The sequence below is a fragment of the Nerophis lumbriciformis genome, linkage group LG22 (genome assembly GCF_033978685.3).
Source record: "Nerophis lumbriciformis linkage group LG22, RoL_Nlum_v2.1, whole genome shotgun sequence".
In the NCBI taxonomy this organism is placed as follows: Eukaryota; Metazoa; Chordata; class Actinopteri; order Syngnathiformes; family Syngnathidae; genus Nerophis; species Nerophis lumbriciformis.
The window spans coordinates 42,447,459-42,467,458 of NC_084569.2; the positions used below are offsets into that span (position 1 = coordinate 42,447,459).

The 20,000-nt window shown below is 43.5% G+C and overlaps 2 protein-coding genes across 2 annotated transcripts in view; both read left to right on the plus strand.

Annotated features, from left to right (window-relative positions):
- The window catches only part of LOC133615370 (properdin-like), a 10,018-nt gene extending 9,585 nt beyond the window's left edge, over window positions 1–433 (plus strand). The window contains exon 10 of the mRNA XM_061973919.2: window positions 72–433. Within this exon, the coding sequence (XP_061829903.2) occupies window positions 72–198 (127 nt within the window). The 3' untranslated portion in view covers window positions 199–433. The remainder of the gene's footprint in view (window positions 1–71) is intronic.
- Window positions 434–2,528: 2,095 nt separating this feature from the next.
- On the plus strand, window positions 2,529–14,301 carry LOC133615036 (uncharacterized). The gene is made up of 9 exons (XM_061973369.2): window positions 2,529–2,677; window positions 8,189–8,288; window positions 9,860–9,971; window positions 10,035–10,192; window positions 11,694–11,836; window positions 12,134–12,302; window positions 12,384–12,517; window positions 12,588–12,750; window positions 14,236–14,301. The coding sequence occupies exons 1-9, from the start codon at window positions 2,529–2,531 to the stop codon at window positions 14,299–14,301; spliced, it is 1,194 nt and encodes a 397-aa protein (XP_061829353.2).
- Window positions 14,302–20,000: the final 5,699 nt, after the last annotated feature.

Here is a 20,000-nt window from a genome sequence, read left to right on the forward strand (position 1 = left end):
CACACACACACACACACACACACACACAGAGAGAGAGAGAGATAGTGACACACACAGGTGTGATGTGTCAGTTCCAGCATCAGTCGTCACAAGGACAACGTGACCTTCTACGGGACTCCTCTGGTCGACTGCAAGGAGACGCCTGATGACCTGGTCTCTGAGGCACAGCCCTGTGTCAATGTGCCCCCCTGTGACTGACCCCTCTGTGACTGACCCCCCTGTGACTGACCCCTCTGTGACTGACCCCCCTGTGACTGACCCCTCTGTGACTGACCCCCCTGTGACTGACCCCTCTGTGACTGACCCCTCTGTGACTGACCCCCCTGTGACTGACCCCTCTGTGACTGACTCCTCTGTGATGTGACTGTCCCCCCTGTGACTGACCCCCCTGTGACTGACTCCCCTGTGACTGACCCCCCTGTGACTGACCCCCCTGTGACTGACCCCTCTGTGACTGAACCCCCTGTGACTGACCCCTCTGTGACTGAAACCCCTGTGACTGACCCCTCTGTGACTTACCCCCCTGTGACTCACCCCTCTGTGACTGACTCCTCTGTGATGTGACTGTCCCCCCTGTGACTGACCCCTCTGTGACTGACCCCCCTGTGACTGACCCCCCCTGTGACTGACTCCTCTGTGACTGACTCCCCTGTGACTGACCTCGCCTGTGACTGACTCCCCTGTGACTGACCCCCCTGTGACTGACTCCCCTGTGACTGACCCCCCTGTGACTGACCCCCCTGTGACTGACCCCTCTGTGACTGAACCCCCTGTGACTGACCCCTCTGTGACTGAAACCCCTGTGACTGACCCCTCTGTGACTTACCCCCCTGTGACTCACCCCTCTGTGACTGACTCCTCTGTGATGTGACTGTCCCCCCTGTGACTGACCCCTCTGTGACTGACCCCCCTGTGACTGACCCCCCCCTGTGACTGACTCCTCTGTGACTGACTCCCCTGTGACTGACCTCGCCTGTGACTGACTCCCCTGTGACTGACCCCTTTGTGACTGACTCCTCTGTGACTGACTCCCCTGTGACTGACTCCCCTGTGACTGACCTCGCCTGTGACTGACTCCCCTGTGACTGACCCCTTTGTGACTGACTCCTCTGTGACTAACTCCCCTGTGACTGACTCCCCTGTGACTGACCTCGCCTGTGACTGACTCCCCTGTGACTGACTCCTCTGTGACTGACCCCCCTGTGACTGACCCCTCTGTGACTGAACCCCCTGTGACTGACCCCTCTGTGACTGACCCCTCTGTGACTGACCCCCCTGTGACTGACCCCCCTGTGACTGACCCCCCTGTGACTGACTCCTCTGTGACTGACTCCCCTGTAACTGACCTCGCCTGTGACTGACTCCCCTGTGACTGACCCCTTTGTGACTGACTCCTCTGTGACTGACTCCCCTGTGACTGACTCCCCTGTGACTGACTCCCCTGTGACTGACCTCGCCTGTGACTGACTCCCCTGTGACTGACCTGCCTGTGACTGACCCGCCTGTGACTGACCCCCCATGTGACTGACCCGCCTGTGACTGACCCACCTGTGACTGACCCCACCTGTGACTGACTCCCCTGAGACTGACCCCACCTGTGACTGACCCGCCTGTGATTGACTCCCCTGTGACTGACCCCCCATGTGACTGACCCGCCTGTGACTGACCCCCCTGTGACTGACCCCCCTGTGACTGACCCCCCTGTGACTGACCTGCCTGTGACTGACCCCCCTGTGACTGACCCCACCTGTGACTGACACCCCTGAGACTGACCCCACCTCTGACTTAGCCGCCTGTGACCGACTCCCCTGTGACTGACCCCGCCTGTGACTGGGTGGGTATGGGGCGGTATAGCTCGGTTGGTAGAGTGGCCGTGCCAGCAACTTGAGGGTTCCAGGTTCGATCCCCGCTTCCGCCATCCTAGTCACTGCCGTTGTGTCCTTGGGCAAGACACTTGACCCACCTGCTCCCAGTGCCACCCACACTGCTTTAAATGGAACTTACGTTTTGGCTTTCACTATGTAAAGTGCTTAGAGTCACTAGAGAAAAAGCGCTATATAAATGACCCCCCTGTGACTGACCCCGTCTGTGACTGACCCCTGACCCCTGTCTCCTGTTGTGTTCAATAAAGTTGTGTTGCATGCCTGTGTCACTCCCTTGGGACTTTTGTGTACTTCATGGTCTGCCTTGCTTTTCTTCTTCTTGTGGTTCACTCCACTTCACTCACATCTGGAATATACAACATCACCAAAATAGTATTCAGCTATAAAAAAGTATTTGTAGTATATAAAACTTACCAAATAATATTCAGCAATAAAAACTGTATTTGTAGTGTAGTTATAAGGTACTAAATATTATTTATCAATAACAGTGTTTGTAGTGTAGTAAAGTACTGAATATTATTGATCAATAACTATTTGTAGTGTAGTAAAGTATTAAATATGATTGATCAATAACAGTACGTGTAGAAAAGTACTAAATAGTACACATCAATGAAATCAGTATTTGAAAGACTCCATGTCAGGGCGATGATTGTTCGTCAGCTCATCCACAACACCAGGTGGCGCTATAGTACAGCAAGGACGTGGAACCGGAAAAGGATTCATGGTGACGTCATCGACCGGCGACCAACTGGATCGCGCGGAAATTTGAAAGCAGAGATGGCGGATATTCAAACGTAAGTCTGATTTTTAAATGTCTTTTCTTCATCTCTGGCGTCTTGTACAATTAATGACTTATATGTCTCCAATTGTACGACAGTAAAATATCAAATGACGCCGACTAAGATGGAGTCTTATTCCAAGACATTTTCCCTCAAAGTCCACACTTATTGGAATGCTAACTTTACCTTCACGCTTTTTATTGTTTGTACCGCGTCGAATATATATATATATATATATATATATATATATATAATATATGTCAAATTATAACATTAATACTTTGGTTTTGGTTCATAATCACGTTCTAAAGTACACACTTGGGCAACTCAATCGTACGAAAACAGAAATGTAAATCTTATTAATCTTTTTAAACACCCAAAAATGTTCCCGCAAAATACTTTTTCCTGAAGAATAATTGTAGTTTTACTAGCGATTGATACAATAATGTCATGTTTTGAAGCAGGTGTATGTAAAGATCACACTCAAACTAGTGATGTGCGATACCACCGACTTTCTGTCCGATCCGATACCAAGTCAAATTCAGTCTGCTATTGGCGATACCGAGTGCAAATATACATAACATGTCAGCTAAACTTTAACACCATACCTAAAAAAAACAACAGCAGTAAAAATGTAAAAAAAAAAGCTCAACATTTTAAACAAATAATGATAATATACTTATAACACAGATTTGTATACAGACTAGAGATGCGTGGATAGGCAATTATTTCATCCGCAACCGCATCAGAAAGTCGTCAACCATCCGCAATCCACCCGATCTAACATTTGATCAGAACCGCATCCGCCCGCACCCGCCCGTTGTTATATATCTAATATAGACGATGCAAGGCATTAGTGAGGTTATAAAGCTTTTGCCTGTTAAAGAAAGGAGACTGATCCAATGCAGCACAGACATTCGCGTGCCACGCTGTCACGACCCAGACGCACACCAGTGCGCAATCATATGGGAGCCGCGCTGAGCGCACCTCCAAGCACGTCTCGCTGCCGGCGACGGCCGCGTATATGGGCCCGACGCTCCAGCGCCATCCATTTTCAGGGCTAGTTGATTCGGCACACTCTTTAGCGGGTTCCAACTTCCATGGCCACCGTCCTAGCTGCTGTCTATATCAACCAGGGTGAGCCCCACCCCTTTCGTGAGAGCACTGTGCGCGGAGTGACCCCTGTTACGCGTCCCCGGCAACAGGGGTGGCGGGCAGGTAAGCTGCGCGGGCGGAGCGCGCGGAGTGACCCCTGTTACGAGCCCCCGGCCACGGGGGTGGCGGGCAGGTAAGCTGCTTACCTGCTGCGCGTGACGCTGGCCGCGGCGAAGGCGGACGAGGCGGGGTGTCGGTGCGGTGGGCGCGGTGGTGACCCTGGACGTGCGTCGGGCCCTTCTCGCGGATCGCCTCAGCTACGGCTCCCGGTGGGGCCCTCTCGGGGGAAGGGGCCTCGGTCCCGGGCCCCGGCGAGGCGTCGGGGGCCTTCTCCGCTCCGTAAAAGTGTCCATCTCTTTTTTTTTTTTTTTTCTGTTGTGGCATATGCTGCAGGTGCCTGCTCATTTTTCGTATGTGGGTAACAACATTTAACTATGTATATATATTTCCCAATTGGTTTAACTGCCACCCGCCTGAATCTATTTAAAATCTAATTTTTTTCTATTTCAACCACCCGACCCGACCCGCGGATAAAATCTAATTTTTTTGGGCACAACCGTTATCCGCGGACTCTGCGGTTGTGCCCGCAAACCGCGCATCTCTAATACAGACACATATATTTTATCCATCCATCCATCCATCCATTTCTACCGCTTATTCCCTTTGGGGTCGCGGGGGGCGCTGGAGCCTATCTCAGCTACAATCGGGCGGAAGGCGGGGTACACCCTGGACAAGTCGCCACCTCATCGCAGGGCCAACACAGATAGACAGACAACATTCACACACTAGGGACCATTTAGTGTTGCCAATCAACTTATCCCCAGGTGCATGTCTTTGGAGGTGGGAGGAAGCCGGAGTACCCGGAGGGAACCCACACAATCACGGGGAGAACATGCAAACTCCACACAGAAAGATCCCGAGCCCGGGATTGAACCCAAGACTACTCAGGACCTTCGTATTGTGAGGCAGATGCACTAACCCCTCTGCCACCGTGAAGCCCACATATATTTTATATTGATATAAAATGTTTGTTTTTTTAATATCAAAATCCCCCCCCCCCCAATACTTTACTTTTCAGTATGTGACCCTCAGTGGAAAAAGTTAAATCTGATCTAAAAATGTTAGAAGCTCCATCCATCTTCTTCCGCTTATCCGAGGTCGGGTCGCGGGGGCAGCAGCCTAAGCAGGGAAGCCCAGACTTCCCTCTCCCCAGCCACTTCGTCCAGCTCCTCCCGGGGGATCCCGAGGCGTTCCCAGGCCAGCCGGGAGACATAGTCTTCCCAACGTGTCCTGGGTCTTCCCCGTGGCCTCCTACCTAAAAATGTTAGAAGCTCTCAAAACAAAAATAAAATATATATAATGTTTAGTTAGTTGGTTGTTCAAAATTAAAATAATACTAAATTATAAACTAATTAAAAAAAAAATGACAACAAGCATAATAAACACTGTAAGTGTTTTTTATGCTTTATTATGTTTATAATAAGTAAGTGAACATTATTTGTGTACAGGCAGAATAGTATTAGTATTAATGTTATTCTATTCTTACATGGGGAAGAATGACTGGCTCGTGCATGCATCCTCCGCTAATACAAAGTACTTCTAACTTAGATCTGTCAGTAGACTCGCTATGGAAGCGCTAAAAACTACAACATGGCTGACGCACGGTCACAAGGCGTCTTGAAGATGTTGTGTTTTGCACATTGTATACAACACTTGCCTTGACCTGAAAAAAGTTAACATTTGAGGCCATTTAGCATTACATCTCGCTGCAAGTTAGCATCACATCTCGCTGCAAGTTAGCGGCACATCTAGCTGCTAGTTAGCATCACATCTAGCTGCAAGTTAGCATCACATCTAGCTGCAAGTTAGCATCACATCTAGCTGCAAGTTAGCGTCACATCTAGCTGCAAGTTAGCATCACATCTAGCTGCAAGTTAGCGTCACATCTAGCTGCAAGTTAGCATCACATCTAGCTGCAAGTTAGCGTCACATCTAGCTGCAAGTTAGCATTACATCTAGCTGCAAGTTAGCATCACATCTAGCTGCTAGTTAGCATCACATCTCACTGCAAGTTAGCGTCACATCTAGCTGCTAGTTAGCATCACATCTAGCTGCTAGTTAGCATCACATCTAGCTGCTAGTTAGCATCACATCTATCTGCTATTTAGCATCACATCTCGCTGCAAGTTAGCATCACATCTAGCTGCAAGTTAGCATCACATCTAGCTGCTAGTTAGCATCCCATCTAGCTGCAAGTTAGCGGCACATCTAGCTGCTAGTTAGCATCACATCTAGCTGCTAGTTAGCATCACATCTCGCTGCAAGTTAGCATCACATCTAGCTGCAAGTTAGCATCACATCTAGCTGCTAGTTAGCATCGCCTGTGACTGACTCCCCTGTGACTGACCCCTTTGTGACTGACTCCTCTGTGACTGACTCCCACATCTAGCTGCTAGTTAGCATCCCATCTGGCTGCAAGTTAGCGGCACATCTAGCTGCTAGTTAGCATCCCATCTAGCTGCAAGTTAGCGGCACATCTAGCTGCTAGTTAGCATCACATCTAGCTGATAGTTAGCATCACATCTCGCTGCAAGTTAGCATCACATCTAGCTGCTAGTTAGCATCACATCTAGCTGCAAGTTAGCGTTACATCTAGCTGCAAGTTAGCATTACATCTAGCTGCAAGTTAGCATCACATCTAGCTGCAAGTTAGCATCACATCTAGCTGCTAGTTAGCATCCCATCTAGCTGCAAGTTAGCGGCACATCTAGCTGCTAGTTAGCATCACATCTAGCTGCTAGTTAGCATCACATCTCGCTGCAAGTTAGCATCACATCTAGCTGCAAGTTAGCATCACATCTAGCTGCTAGTTAGCATCGCCTGTGACTGACTCCCCTGTGACTGACCCCTTTGTGACTGACTCCTCTGTGACTGACTCCCACATCTAGCTGCTAGTTAGCATCCCATCTGGCTGCAAGTTAGCGGCACATCTAGCTGCTAGTTAGCATCCCATCTAGCTGCAAGTTAGCGGCACATCTAGCTGCTAGTTAGCATCACATCTAGCTGATAGTTAGCATCACATCTCGCTGCAAGTTAGCATCACATCTAGCTGCTAGTTAGCATCACATCTAGCTGCAAGTTAGCGTTACATCTAGCTGCAAGTTAGCATTACATCTAGCTGCAAGTTAGCATCACATCTCGCTGCAAGTTAGCGTCACATCTAGCTGCTAGTTAGCATCACATCTAGCTGCAAGTTAGCATCACATCTAGCTGCTAGCTAGCATCCCATCTAGCTGCAAGTTAGCGGCACATCTAGCTGCTAGTTAGCATCACATCTAGCTGATAGTTAGCATCACATCTCGCTGCAAGTTAGCGTCACATCTAGCTGCTAGTTAGCATCACATCTAGCTGCTAGTTAGCATCCCATCTAGCTGCAAGTTAGCATCACAGCTAGCTTCTAGTTAGCACCACATCTAGCTGCAAGTTAGCATCACATCTAGCTGCTAGTTAGCATCACATCTCGCTGCAAATTAGCATCACATCTAGCTGCAAGTTAGCATCACATCTAGCTGCTAGCTAGCATCCCATCTAGCTGCAAGTTAGCATCACATCTAGCTGCAAGTTAGCGTCACATCTAGCTGCAAGTTAGCATCCCATCTAGCTGCAAGTTAGCGGCACATCTAGCTGCTAGTTAGCATCACATCTAGCTGCTAGTTAGCATCCCATCTAGCTGCAAGTTAGCGGCACATCTAGCTGCTAGTTAGCATCCCATCTAGCTGCAAGTTAGCATCACATCTAGCTGCTAGTTAGCATCCCATCTAGCTGCAAGTTAGCATCACATCTAGCTGCTAGTTAGCATCCCATCTAGCTGCAAGTTAGCGTCACATCTAGCTGCTAGTTAGCATCACATCTAGCTGCTAGTTAGCATCCCATCTAGCTGCAAGTTAGCGGCACATCTAGCTGCTAGTTAGCATCACATCTAGCTGCAAGTTAGCATCACATCTAGCTGCAAGTTAGCGGCACATCTAGCTGATAGTTAGCATCACATCTCGCTGCAAGTTAGCATCACATCTAGCTGCTAGTTAGCATCACATCTAGCTGCAAGTTAGCGTCACATCTAGCTGCAAGTTAGCATCACATCTAGCTGCAAGTTAGCATCACTGCTAGCTGTTAGTTAGCATCACAGCTAGCTGCAAGTTAGCATCACTGCTAGCTGTTAGTTAGCATCACAGCTAGCTGCCATTTTCTCCCGCAATCCCCAGACTTTGACAGGTAGATTGAAGGTATAAAAGTAAGAAGAGAGTCCTGGATGTAAGACTACACAGAAGTACACCAAGTACACAGTATAGAAGTATTCCTGGTGTGTGTCAGTGTGTTGCAGCGCTCTGAGCGGGTCCTGCTGGCGCCGTGTGGTGACCTGGACCAGTCGGACTTGGCAGACTCGGCAGACGGAACACTTCTCTTCATGCAGGTTTGTCTTCTGCTTCCAGAGGTGGGACCAAGTCATTGTTTTGCAAGTCACAAGTAAGTCTCAAGTCTTTGCCCTCAAGTTCCGAGTCAAGTCTCGAGTCAAGACAGGCAAGTCCCGAGTCAAGTCCAAAGACAAGACTGGAAAGTCTCAAGTCAAGTCCCAAGTCCTGCATTTTGAGTTTAGAGTCCTTTCAAAACCTTTTAACCACAGACTAATATATTTACACTTGATTGTGTATGCTTTTAAAACGCTGTATTTATTCATTAAAACAAGTATATTTGACATTGCAGGAAAATGTACAACACATCTCCATAGTCAATAACAGGTCAAAAGGTTGTTTCCACCAATTTCTGTTTCACAGTAAAAGAAAAGCAAGACTTGTTTCTATAATAAAATCCCAGTAAAAGTTTTTTTTTTTTTTTACAACATACTGAATGTGCTCCTTAAAACTCAAGTGGTCATCAATTAAAAATCCTAAATATTTAAAAGCAGATACTAACATAATTTGTTGCCCCTTTCTTGTTCAAATGTTCTCACACAGTGCTGATCTTACAGTTTTTGATGTGGTAAAGAACATACACTTTGTTTTCTCTGCATTTAAAAGCAGTTGAAGATAGCAAAGTTGTTCTTGTGCTCTGTCAAATGCATGTTGTAGATATTTAAAGGCCTCAGCAGGAGTGGGTGCTGTGCAGTATATGACAATATCATCAGCATAGAAATGGAAAAGTTGAGTTCGCAATATTCTGTCCAAGATTATTTATGTAAATAGTGAATAAGAAGGGGCCCAACACAGAACCTTGAGGGACACCCTTTTTCACTTGCAGTACGTCCGAGGAGGAACCTTCTATCTGAACAGCCTGAGTTCTACTTGTGAGGTCATTTGCAAACCATCCAACTGCTTGCTGAGAAAAACCAATAGCTGTAAGACGTTTGATTAAAATGACATGATCAACAAATGAGGTCCTGAAACAGGTTCTTGAAACCAGGTCCTGAAACAAGGTCTTGAAACCAGGTCCTGAAACAAGGTCCTGAAACAAGGTCCTGAAACAAGGTCCTGAAAGCAGGCCCTGAAACAGTGTCCTGAAACAGTGTCTTGAAACCAGGACCTGAAAGCAGGCCCTGAAACAGGTTATTGAAACCAGGTCCTGAAGCAGGGTCCTGAAACAGTGTCTTGGAATCAGGTCCTGAAACAGTGTCCTGGAACCAGGTCCTGAAACAAGGTCCTGAAACCAGGTCCTGAAACAAGGTCCTGCAACAGCCTCTTGAAACCAGGTCCTGAAACAAGGTCTTGAAACCAGGTCCTGAAACAAGGTCCTGAAAGCAGGCCCTGAAACCGTGTCCTGAAACAGTGTCTTGAAACCAGGTCCTGAAAGCAGGCCCTGAAACAGGTTATTGAAACCAGGTCCTGAAGCAGGGTCCTGAAACAGTGTCCTGGAACCAGGCCCTGAAACAAGGTCCTGAAACCAGGTCCTGAAACAAGGTCCTGCAACAGCCTCTTGAAACCAGGTCCTGAAACAGGGTCTTGAAACCGGGTCCTGAATCAAGGTCCTGATGCTGATCTGGCTGTGCAGGACAGTCGTCAGGTGAAGAAGGTTCTGTGGCGCCAGTTCTACGTCCTGGACTCCATGATGCGTGTGTTGGAGGGTCAGCACCTGCTGACACAGCCCTGCCCCCCCCCTGCAGGTAAGCAAGCACCTTGGCAGAGTGTGAAGCCAGCCATGTGCCATCAACATGACCTGGCTGCAGGGGGCGGAGCTCGAGACAGGTGGAAGGCGGCCAAGGCAGAGAGCAGGACCATGGAGACTCACCTGGAGGCACTGATCTCTACACTGCACCGCAACATCCAGCATGGAGTCAGTGGGCGACACACACTCACACACCTGTTGCAGCAGCTGCACAGCAAGGTACACACACACACACACCTGTACATTCACACACCTATACACATGCACACACACTTAGTGGTCACACCTATATGACACACACTCACACACCTGTTGCAGTAGCTGCACCACAAGGTACACACACACTTATACACATTGTATACACACACTTATACACGTTATATACACACACTTATACATGCACACACACTTATACACACGCACGTACCTATACACACGCATACATGTCTATACACACACACACTTATACACATCTATACACACACACTTATACATACACTTATATACATACACACCTATACACACACTTATACAAACCTATACACACATACGTACCTATACACACTTATACACAAATACACGTCTATACACACCCATACGTATACACACACACACACACACACACACTTATACATACACCTTTATACATACACACTTATACACACAGGCTTATACAAACCTATACACACACGTACACGCCTATATACACACGTATACACTCGCACACTTATACACACATACACGTCTATACACACACACGTCTATATACACACACACTTATACACACCTACAGTATATACACACACTTATACAAACCTATACACACATACACGCCTATACACACACATTCACGCCTATACACACACACACACCTATACACTCACATACACACTTATACACACGCATACACACACACACGCCTAAACATACACACTTATGCACACACATTCACTACTATACACCTACACACATATAAACACACACATGCACACCTATACACACACACGTACACACTTATGCACACACACATTCACACTTATACACCTACACACATATAAACACACACATTCACGCCTATACACACACACACCTATACACTCACATACACACTTATACACACGCATACACACACACAGGCCTAAACATACACACTTATGCACACACATTCACTACTATACACCTACACATGCACACTTATACACACACACGTACACACTTATGCACACACACATTCACACTTATACACCTACACACATATAAACACACACATGCACACACATTCACGCCTATACACACACACACCTATACACTCACATACACACTTATACACACGCATACACACACACACACGCCTAAACATACACACTTATGCACACACATTCACTACTATACACCTACACACATATAAACACACACATGCACACCTATACACACACACGTACACACTTATGCACACACACATTCACACTTATACACCTACACACATATAAACACACACATGCACACCTATACACACACACATACACACTTATGCACACACATTCACACCTACACACATATAAACACGCACATGCACACCTATACACATACACACACATGCACACCTATACACACACACACACACACACACACACACACACACACACACACACACACACACACACACACACACACACACACACACGTACGTGCACAAGTCCACAGGTGTGGTGCATTGCAGAAGCAGCAGAGAGAAGACGTGGACGAGTGTGTGCAGAAGGCCCACAATGCATTGCAGAGAAGTGAGAGTCAGCTGACTCAACTGAGGGCGGAGCTTAAGGCGGTGCTGGCATATGTGGATGTCTGGCAGCGTTCCAGAGATGAGTGAGTGGTCACATGACCTGAGGCTGGGATGAGTGGTGATGTGAGTGAGTGGTCACATGACGAGAGGTGACTGGGTGATGTGAGTGAGTGGTCACATGACCTGAGGCTGTGATGAGAGGTGACTGTGTGATGTGAGTGAGTGGTCACATGACGAGAGGTGACTGGGTGATGTGAGTGAGTGGTCACATGACGAGAGGTGACTGGGTGATGTGAGTGAGTGGTCACATGACGAGAGGTGACTGGGTGATGTGAGTGAGTGGTCACATGACGAGAGGTGACTGTGTGATGTGATGTCAGTTTCAGGGCGTACCTGTCAGACGTGCACGACGTCACACCCCTGCACCTGCTGTCTTTCGACCAATCACAGCTGTCTCTGGAGTGCAGGCACAAAGAGCAGGCCAGCCATGATGTGGAGCCACTGAAGGTGTCCGTCAGGTGGAGTCATGACGACCGCTTCACACTTCAGGTAATCCCACAGCACCCCTCAAAAAGGGGGCGGGGCATCGTGGTTCACACTTGACGCTCCACTTCCTGTTGATGTGAGCAGGTGAGCCAACCGGGGCTAGCGCTCCACAGCGTCTCGGGTGGCCGCTCGGAGCTGGGCACCGCCCTGCTGGAGGTCATGCAGTACTACATGGGTCAGGCCCGCCTCCTGTCTGAGATCCAGCACTTGAGGTCCAGGTGAGTGCGATGCAAAACCTTCCCGCCGTCCGTTTCCTGCGGGCCTGACGTGCTTCCCTCCCCCAACTAGCTTCGCCATCGACTGGCTTCCTGCCAGCCGTGTGCTGGTCTACCTGAAGTCTGCGTCGCTGGTGTGTCACCTGCAGGTGCAGGAGGGTTACCCCGACACTGGCGCCGTCAGTCTGCTGTCCGTGCACAGAGACGCTCAGCCCGTGGACACCTGTGGACTACAGGTGAGTGTGGTGGGCGGGCCTTATGTCAACCAATTCATTCTACAAAGCCCAAAAGCAGTGAAGTTGTCAGGTTGTGTAAATGGTAAATAAAAAGAGAATACAACAAATCCTTTTCAACTTATATTCAATTGAATAGACTGCAAAGACAAGATATTTCATGTTCACACTGACAAACTTTCTTCTTTGTTGCAAATAATCAGAATTTAATATCAGGAACACATTGCAAAAAAGGCATTTTTACCAATGTGTTACATGACCTTTCCTTTTAACAACACTCAGTAAAGGTTTGGGAACTGAGGAGACACATTTTTGAAGTGGAATTCTTTCCCATTCTTGCTTGATGTACAGCTTAAGTTGTTCAACAGTCTCCCTTCTCATATTTTAGCCTTCACGCATTTTCAATGTCTGTACTACAGGCAGGCCAGTCTAGTACCCGCACTCTTTTACTATGAAGCCACGCTGTTGTAACACCTGGTTTGGCATTGTCTTGCTGAAATAAGCAGGGGCGTCCATGGTAACAACATATGTTGCTCCAAAAGCTGTATGTACCTTTCAGCATTAATGGTACCTTCACAGATGTGTAAGTTACCCATGTCTTGGCCACTAATACACCCCCATACCATCACACATGCTGACTTTTACACTTTCACCCTAGAAAAGTCCCCATGCTTCTTTTCCTCTTTGGTCCGGAGGACACGACGTCCACAGTTTCCAAAAACAATTTGAAAGGTGGACTCGTCAGACCACAGAACACTTTTCCACTTTGCATCAGTCCATCTTAGATGAGCTCGGGCCCAGCGAAGTGTTTCTGGGTGTTGTTGATAAATGACTTTGGCTTTGCATAGTAAAGTTTTAACTTGCAGCGACCCATGTGGTGATATTCTTTACACACTGACGTTGCTTTTTGATGCAGTAGCGCCTGAGGGATCCAAGGTGTGTAATATCATGGCTTACGTGCAGTGATTTCTCCAGATTCTCTTAACCTTTTGATGATATTACAGAGCGTAGATGGTGAAATCCCTTAAATTCCTTGCAATAGCTGCTTGAGAAATGTTGTTCTTAAACAATTTGCTCAGGCATTTGTTGACAAAGTGGTGACCCTCGCCCCGTCCTTGTTTGTGGAAGCTGCTTTTATACCCAATCATGGCACCCACCTGTTCCCAATTAGCCTGTTCACCTGTTGGATGTTCCAAATAAGTCTTTGATGAGCATTCCTCAACTTTCTTACTCTTTTTTGAAACATGTTCCAAATTCCAAATGAGCTAATATTTGCAAAAAAGAAGAAAGTTTCTCAGTGTGAACATGAAATATCTTGTCTTTGCAGTCTATTCAATTGAATATAAGTTGAAAAGGATTTGTTGTATTCTCTTTTTATTTACCATTTACACAACCTGACAACTTCACTGCTTTTGGGGTTTGTATTATTATTATTTCTTTCAACTACTATGTCAGCATTTTCAATGTTTTTACTTCATTTTGCTGCAGCCTTCAAAACCTCACAGCCGCCTGACTGACTGGCTGATTCTTCTCTGCAGCAGTCCTCTCATCTGATGTCCTCTCCTCTCACATCTGATTTATTCTCCTTTGATGTCCTCTCATCTGATGTCCTCTCCTCTCACATCCTCTCATCTGATTTATTCTCCTTTGATGTCCTCTCATCTGATGTCCTCTCCTCTCACATCCTCTCATCTAATTTATTCTCCTTTGATGTCCTCTCATCTGATGTCCTCTCCTCTCACATCCTCTCATCTGATTTATTCTCCTTTGATGTCCTCTCATCTGATGTCCTCTCCTCTCATCTGATTTATTCACCTTTGATGTCCTCTCATTTGATGTCCTCTCCTCTCACATCCTCTCATCTGATTTATTCTCCTTTGATGTCCTCTCATCTGATGTCCTCTCCTCTCACATCCTCTCATCTGACTTATTCTCCTTTGATGTCCTCTCATCTGATGTCCTCTCCTCTCATCTGATTTATTCACCTTTGATGTCCTCTCATCTGATGTCCTCTTCTCTCACATCCTCTCATCTGATTTATTCTCCTTTGATGTCCTCTCATCTGATGTCCTCTCCTCTCACATCCTCTCATCTGATTTATTCTCCTTTGATGTCCTCTCATCTGATTTCCTCTCCTCTCACATCCTCTCATCTGATTTATTCTCCTTTGATGTCCTCTCATCTGATGTCCTCTCCTCTCACATCCTCTCACCTGATTTATTCACCTTTGATGTCCTCTCATCTGATGTCCTCTCATCTCACATCCTCTCATCTGATTTATTCTCCTTTGATGTCCTCTCATCTGACATCCTCTCATCTGATGTCCTCTCATCTCACATCCTCTCATCTGATTTCTTCTCCTTTGATGTCCTCTCATCTGACGTCCTCTCATCTGATTTCTTCTCCTTTGATGTCCTCTCATCTGACGTCCTCTCATCTGATGTCCTCTCATTTGATTTCTTCTCCTTTGATGTCCTCTCATCTGACATCCTCTCATCTGATTTGTTCTCCTTTGATGTCCTCTCATCTGACATCCTCTCATCTGATTTGTTCTCCTTTGATGTCCTCTCATCTCACATCCTCTCATCTGATTTATTCTCCTTTGATGTCCTCTCATCTGATGCCATCTCATCTCACATCCTCTCCTTTGATGTCCTCTCATCTGATGCCCTCTCATCTCACATCCTCTCCTTTGATGTCCTCTCATCTGATGTCCTCTCATCTGATTTCTTCTCCTTTGATGTCCCCTCATCTGATGTCCTCTCCTCTGTCATGCATTTAATTAAATATATATTTTTTAAATTACTTGTTGATATTCTGATGATAAAATTACATTTGTATCAAAATATTGTGGTCTCTTTTAGTTTAAATATGTGTATGTGTGTGTTAGAGATGCGTGGTTTGCGGACACAACCGCGGAGTCCGCTGATAAACCGCGGGTCGGGCGGGTAAAAATAGATTTTAAATAGATGCGGGCGGTTGGCGGTTGAACCAATTCGGAAATATATATACATAGTTAAATGTTGTTACCCACATACGAAAAACGAGCAGCACTCTTTGAAACAGTCAATTATTCATCAGCACTGCAGCACAACACAACACAACAGAAGAAGAAGAAAAAAAGAAAAAGATGGCACCGCGTCCCAGCAACAAGTGGCGCAAGTGAGCGCTCCTTCAGTGCAGCAGGGCGCATTTTAGAGGCCAGGCGCTCTCGCATGAATCCTGGCACTGTAGATGCCATTTTATTCCTGCATAGTGCTAACAAACAAAAAAGTAAGTACGGTAGACATACGGTTGGATATGTTAAAGGAATTAGTCTACGTTACCTATAGGCTATACCAAATAAGCCCATGTCTAACCTATATTGAGTTCGGTCAGCTAAATCATTTTGATGGTTACGTGTTGTTTGGGCGCACTACAATGCAAAGGAATTAAGGCAATTGCGTTGTTTATTGTGGTTTTTTTCTATTGGAGATATACTACTATGTGTGAATAATTATTTGGCCTCGCTTTCAAGTGAAGCGCATCTCCGATTGGCGACAATGTAAGGATATTTAGCCTGCTTTGTTTGTCGCGACCGTCTATTTTCATTATAATTCAAGTTTGATGATAAAGTGCAGTCTGATGGGTTTGATTTCCCCCCTTCAGCTATTTGCCTTGGCCAATAAGTTGCAGGTCATTTATTATTATTATTTATTTAATTTATTTTTGTTTAAATAGAGATGACATACATATGTTATTGTATAATTTAAGTTTGTGCGCGTGATTGACAGCCTAAGGCTTATGAGGCACATTTTTTATTTATTTTTTTATTTCAACTTAAAAAGGTATGAGCCTATGCCTACAACATAGGCTATGTGTTCATCTTTATTTTCCTGCCTGTCGTTGACAATGGAGATTGTCTGATATTTTGTCATGGCTGCAGATCAATCAATAAAGGTTCATCTTTGTCGCGAAATTGTTCACTGCTTCACTGTGCACCCCGCCCTCGTCCCTATTTGAGCATTATAACGTTAACAAGTTAATATTCATTGAAATAAATTCAGAACATTTTTTTTACCTAACGAAAATATAGGCCTAGTCTTTCTAAAACATTTTTTTTAACTTCTTAAAAGCCTCATTCTGCTTGCTGCAACTGCGCACACAAAGTGTGAGGAACGCACTCCTGATCTGAGGGCATTGGCAACAATAGTCAACACTTTCTTCATGGAAATGACAATAATATTATAATAATGATAAATAATATTATCACGCATTAATATCTCTTAGCCACTAATGCGTGGCCAAGAGATATTAATGCGTGGCACGCATTGAATGTCTCTGCTACATTGGATCAGTCTCCTTTCTTTAACAGGCAAAAGCTTTCTAACCTCACTAATGCATTGCATCGTCTAGATTAGATATATAACAACGGGCGGATGGCGGGCGGGTGTGGTTTTGATAAAATGTTGGTTCGGGTGGATGGCGGATGGTTGACGACTTTTGTGATGCGGTTGCGGATTAAATAATTGCCTATCCGTGCATCTCTAGTAGGTTGTGAGTTCAAACCCCGGCCGAGTCATACCAAAGACTATAAAAATGGCACCCATTGCCTCCCTCAGCATCAAGGGTTGGAATTGGGGGATAAATCACCAAAAATGATTCCCGGGCGCGGCCACCGCTGCTGCTCACTACTCCCCTCACCTCCCAGGGGGTTAACAAGGGGATGGGTCAAATGCAGAGGACAAATTTCACCACACCTAGTGTGTGTGTGACAATAGAATAGAATAGAAAGTACTTTATTGATCCCTGGGGGAAATTCAGCACCACAGTTCGCTCACAATAGACAATAAACACTTTTTACATGTGAATAATATAAAGACAGTCTATTATACAGCATTATTCACATGTGAATAACATAAATACAGTCTATTATACAGCATTATTCACATGTGAATAACATAAATACAGTCTATTATACAGCATTATTCACATGTGAATAATATAAATACAGTCTATTATACAGCATTATTCACATGTGAATAATATAAATACAGTCTATTATGTGAATAATATAAATACAGTCTATTATACAGCATTGTTCACATGTGAATAATATAAATACAATCTATTATGTGAATAATATAAATACAGTCTATTATACAGCATTATTCACATGTGAATAATATAAATACAGTCTATTATGTGAATAATATAAATACAGTCTATTATACAGCATTATTCACATGTGAATAACATAAATACAGTCTATTATACAGCATTATTCACATGTCAATAATATAAATACAGTCTATTATACATCATTATTCACATGTGAATAGTATAAATACAGTCTATTATACAGTATTATTCACATGTGAATAATATAAATACAGTCTATTATACAGCATTATTCACATGTGAATAACATAAATACAGTCTATTGTACAGCATTATTCACATGTCAATATAAATACAGTCTATTATACAGCATTATTCACATGTCAATAATATAAATACAGTCTATTATACAGCATTATTCACATGTGAATAATATAAATACAGTCTATTATACAGCATTATTCACATGTGAATAACATAAATACAGTCTATTATACAGCATTATTCACATGTGAATAATATAAATACAGTCTATTATACAGCATTATTCACATGTGAATAACATAAATACAGTCTATTGTACAGCATTATTCACATGTCAATATAAAGACAGTCTATTATACAGCATTATTCACATGTCAATAATATAAATACAGTCTATTATACAGCATTATTCACATGTGAATAATATAAATACAGTCTATTATACAGCATTATTCACATGTGAATAACATAAATACAGTCTATTATACAGCATTATTCACATGTGAATAATATAAATACAGTCTATTATACAGCATTATTCACATGTGAATAATATAAATACAGTCTATTATACAGCATTATTCACATGTGAATAATATAAATACAGTCTATTATACAGCATTATTCACATGTGAATAATATAAATACAGTCTATTATACAGCATTATTCACATGTGAATAATATAAAGACAGTCTATTATACAGCATTATTCACATGTGAATAATATAAATACAGTCTATTATGTGAATACTATAAATACAGTCTATTATACAGCATTATTCACATGTGAATAATATAAATACAGTCTATTATACAGCATTATTCACATGTGAATAATATAAAGACAGTCTATTATACAGCATTATTCACATGTTAATAATATAAATACAGTCTATTATGTGAATACTATAAATACAGTCTATTATACCGCATTATTCACATGTGAATAACATAAATACAGTCTATTATACAGCATTATTCACGTCAATAATATAAAGACAGTCTATTATACAGCATTATTCACATGTCAATAATATAAAGACAGTCTATTATACAGCATTATTCACATGTCAATAACATAAATACAGTCTATTATACAGCATTATTCACATGTGAATAATATAAATACAGTCTATTATACAGCATTATTCACATGTGAATAATATAAATACAGTCTATTATACAGCATTATTCACATGTGAATAATATAAATACAATCTATTATACAGCATTATTCACATGTGAATAATATAAATACAGTCTATTATACAGCATTATTCACATGTGAATAATATAAATACAGTCTATTATACAGCATTATTCACATGTGAATAATATAAATACAGTCTATTATACCGCATTATTCACATGTGAATAACATAAATACAGTCTATTATACAGCATTATTCACATGTGAATAATATAAATACAGTCTATTATACAGCATTATTCACATGTGAATAATATAAATACAGTCTATTATACAGCATTATTCACATGTAAATAATATAAATACAGTCTATTATACAGCATTATTCACATGTGAATAATATAAATACAGTCTATTATACAGCATTATTTACATGTGAATAACATAAATACAGTCTATTATACAGCATTATTCACATGTGAATAATATAAAGACAGTCTATTATACAGCATTATTCACATGTCAATAATATAAATACAGTCTATTATACAGCATTATTCACATGTCAATAATATAAATACAGTCTATTATACAGCATTATTCACATGTCAATAATATAAATACAGTCTATTATGTGAATAATATAAATACAGTCTATTATACAGCATTATTCACATGTGAATAATATAAATACAGTCTATTATGTGAATAATATAAATACAGTCTATTATACAGCAT

What these genes read in the sequence shown, in the direction of transcription:
- LOC133615036 (XM_061973369.2), top strand. Translation starts at nt 2,529, where the DNA reads ATGATTGTTCGTCAGCTCATCCACAACACCAGGTGGCGCTATAGTACA. An exon ending in GAGATGGCGGATATTCAAAC is followed by an intron (nt 2,678 to 8,188) that starts GTAAGTCTGATT and finishes GGTGTGTGTCAG; the next exon opens with TGTGTTGCAGCGCTCTGAGC. An exon ending in TGGCAGCGTTCCAGAGATGA is followed by an intron (nt 11,837 to 12,133) that starts GTGAGTGGTCAC and finishes ATGTGATGTCAG; the next exon opens with TTTCAGGGCGTACCTGTCAG.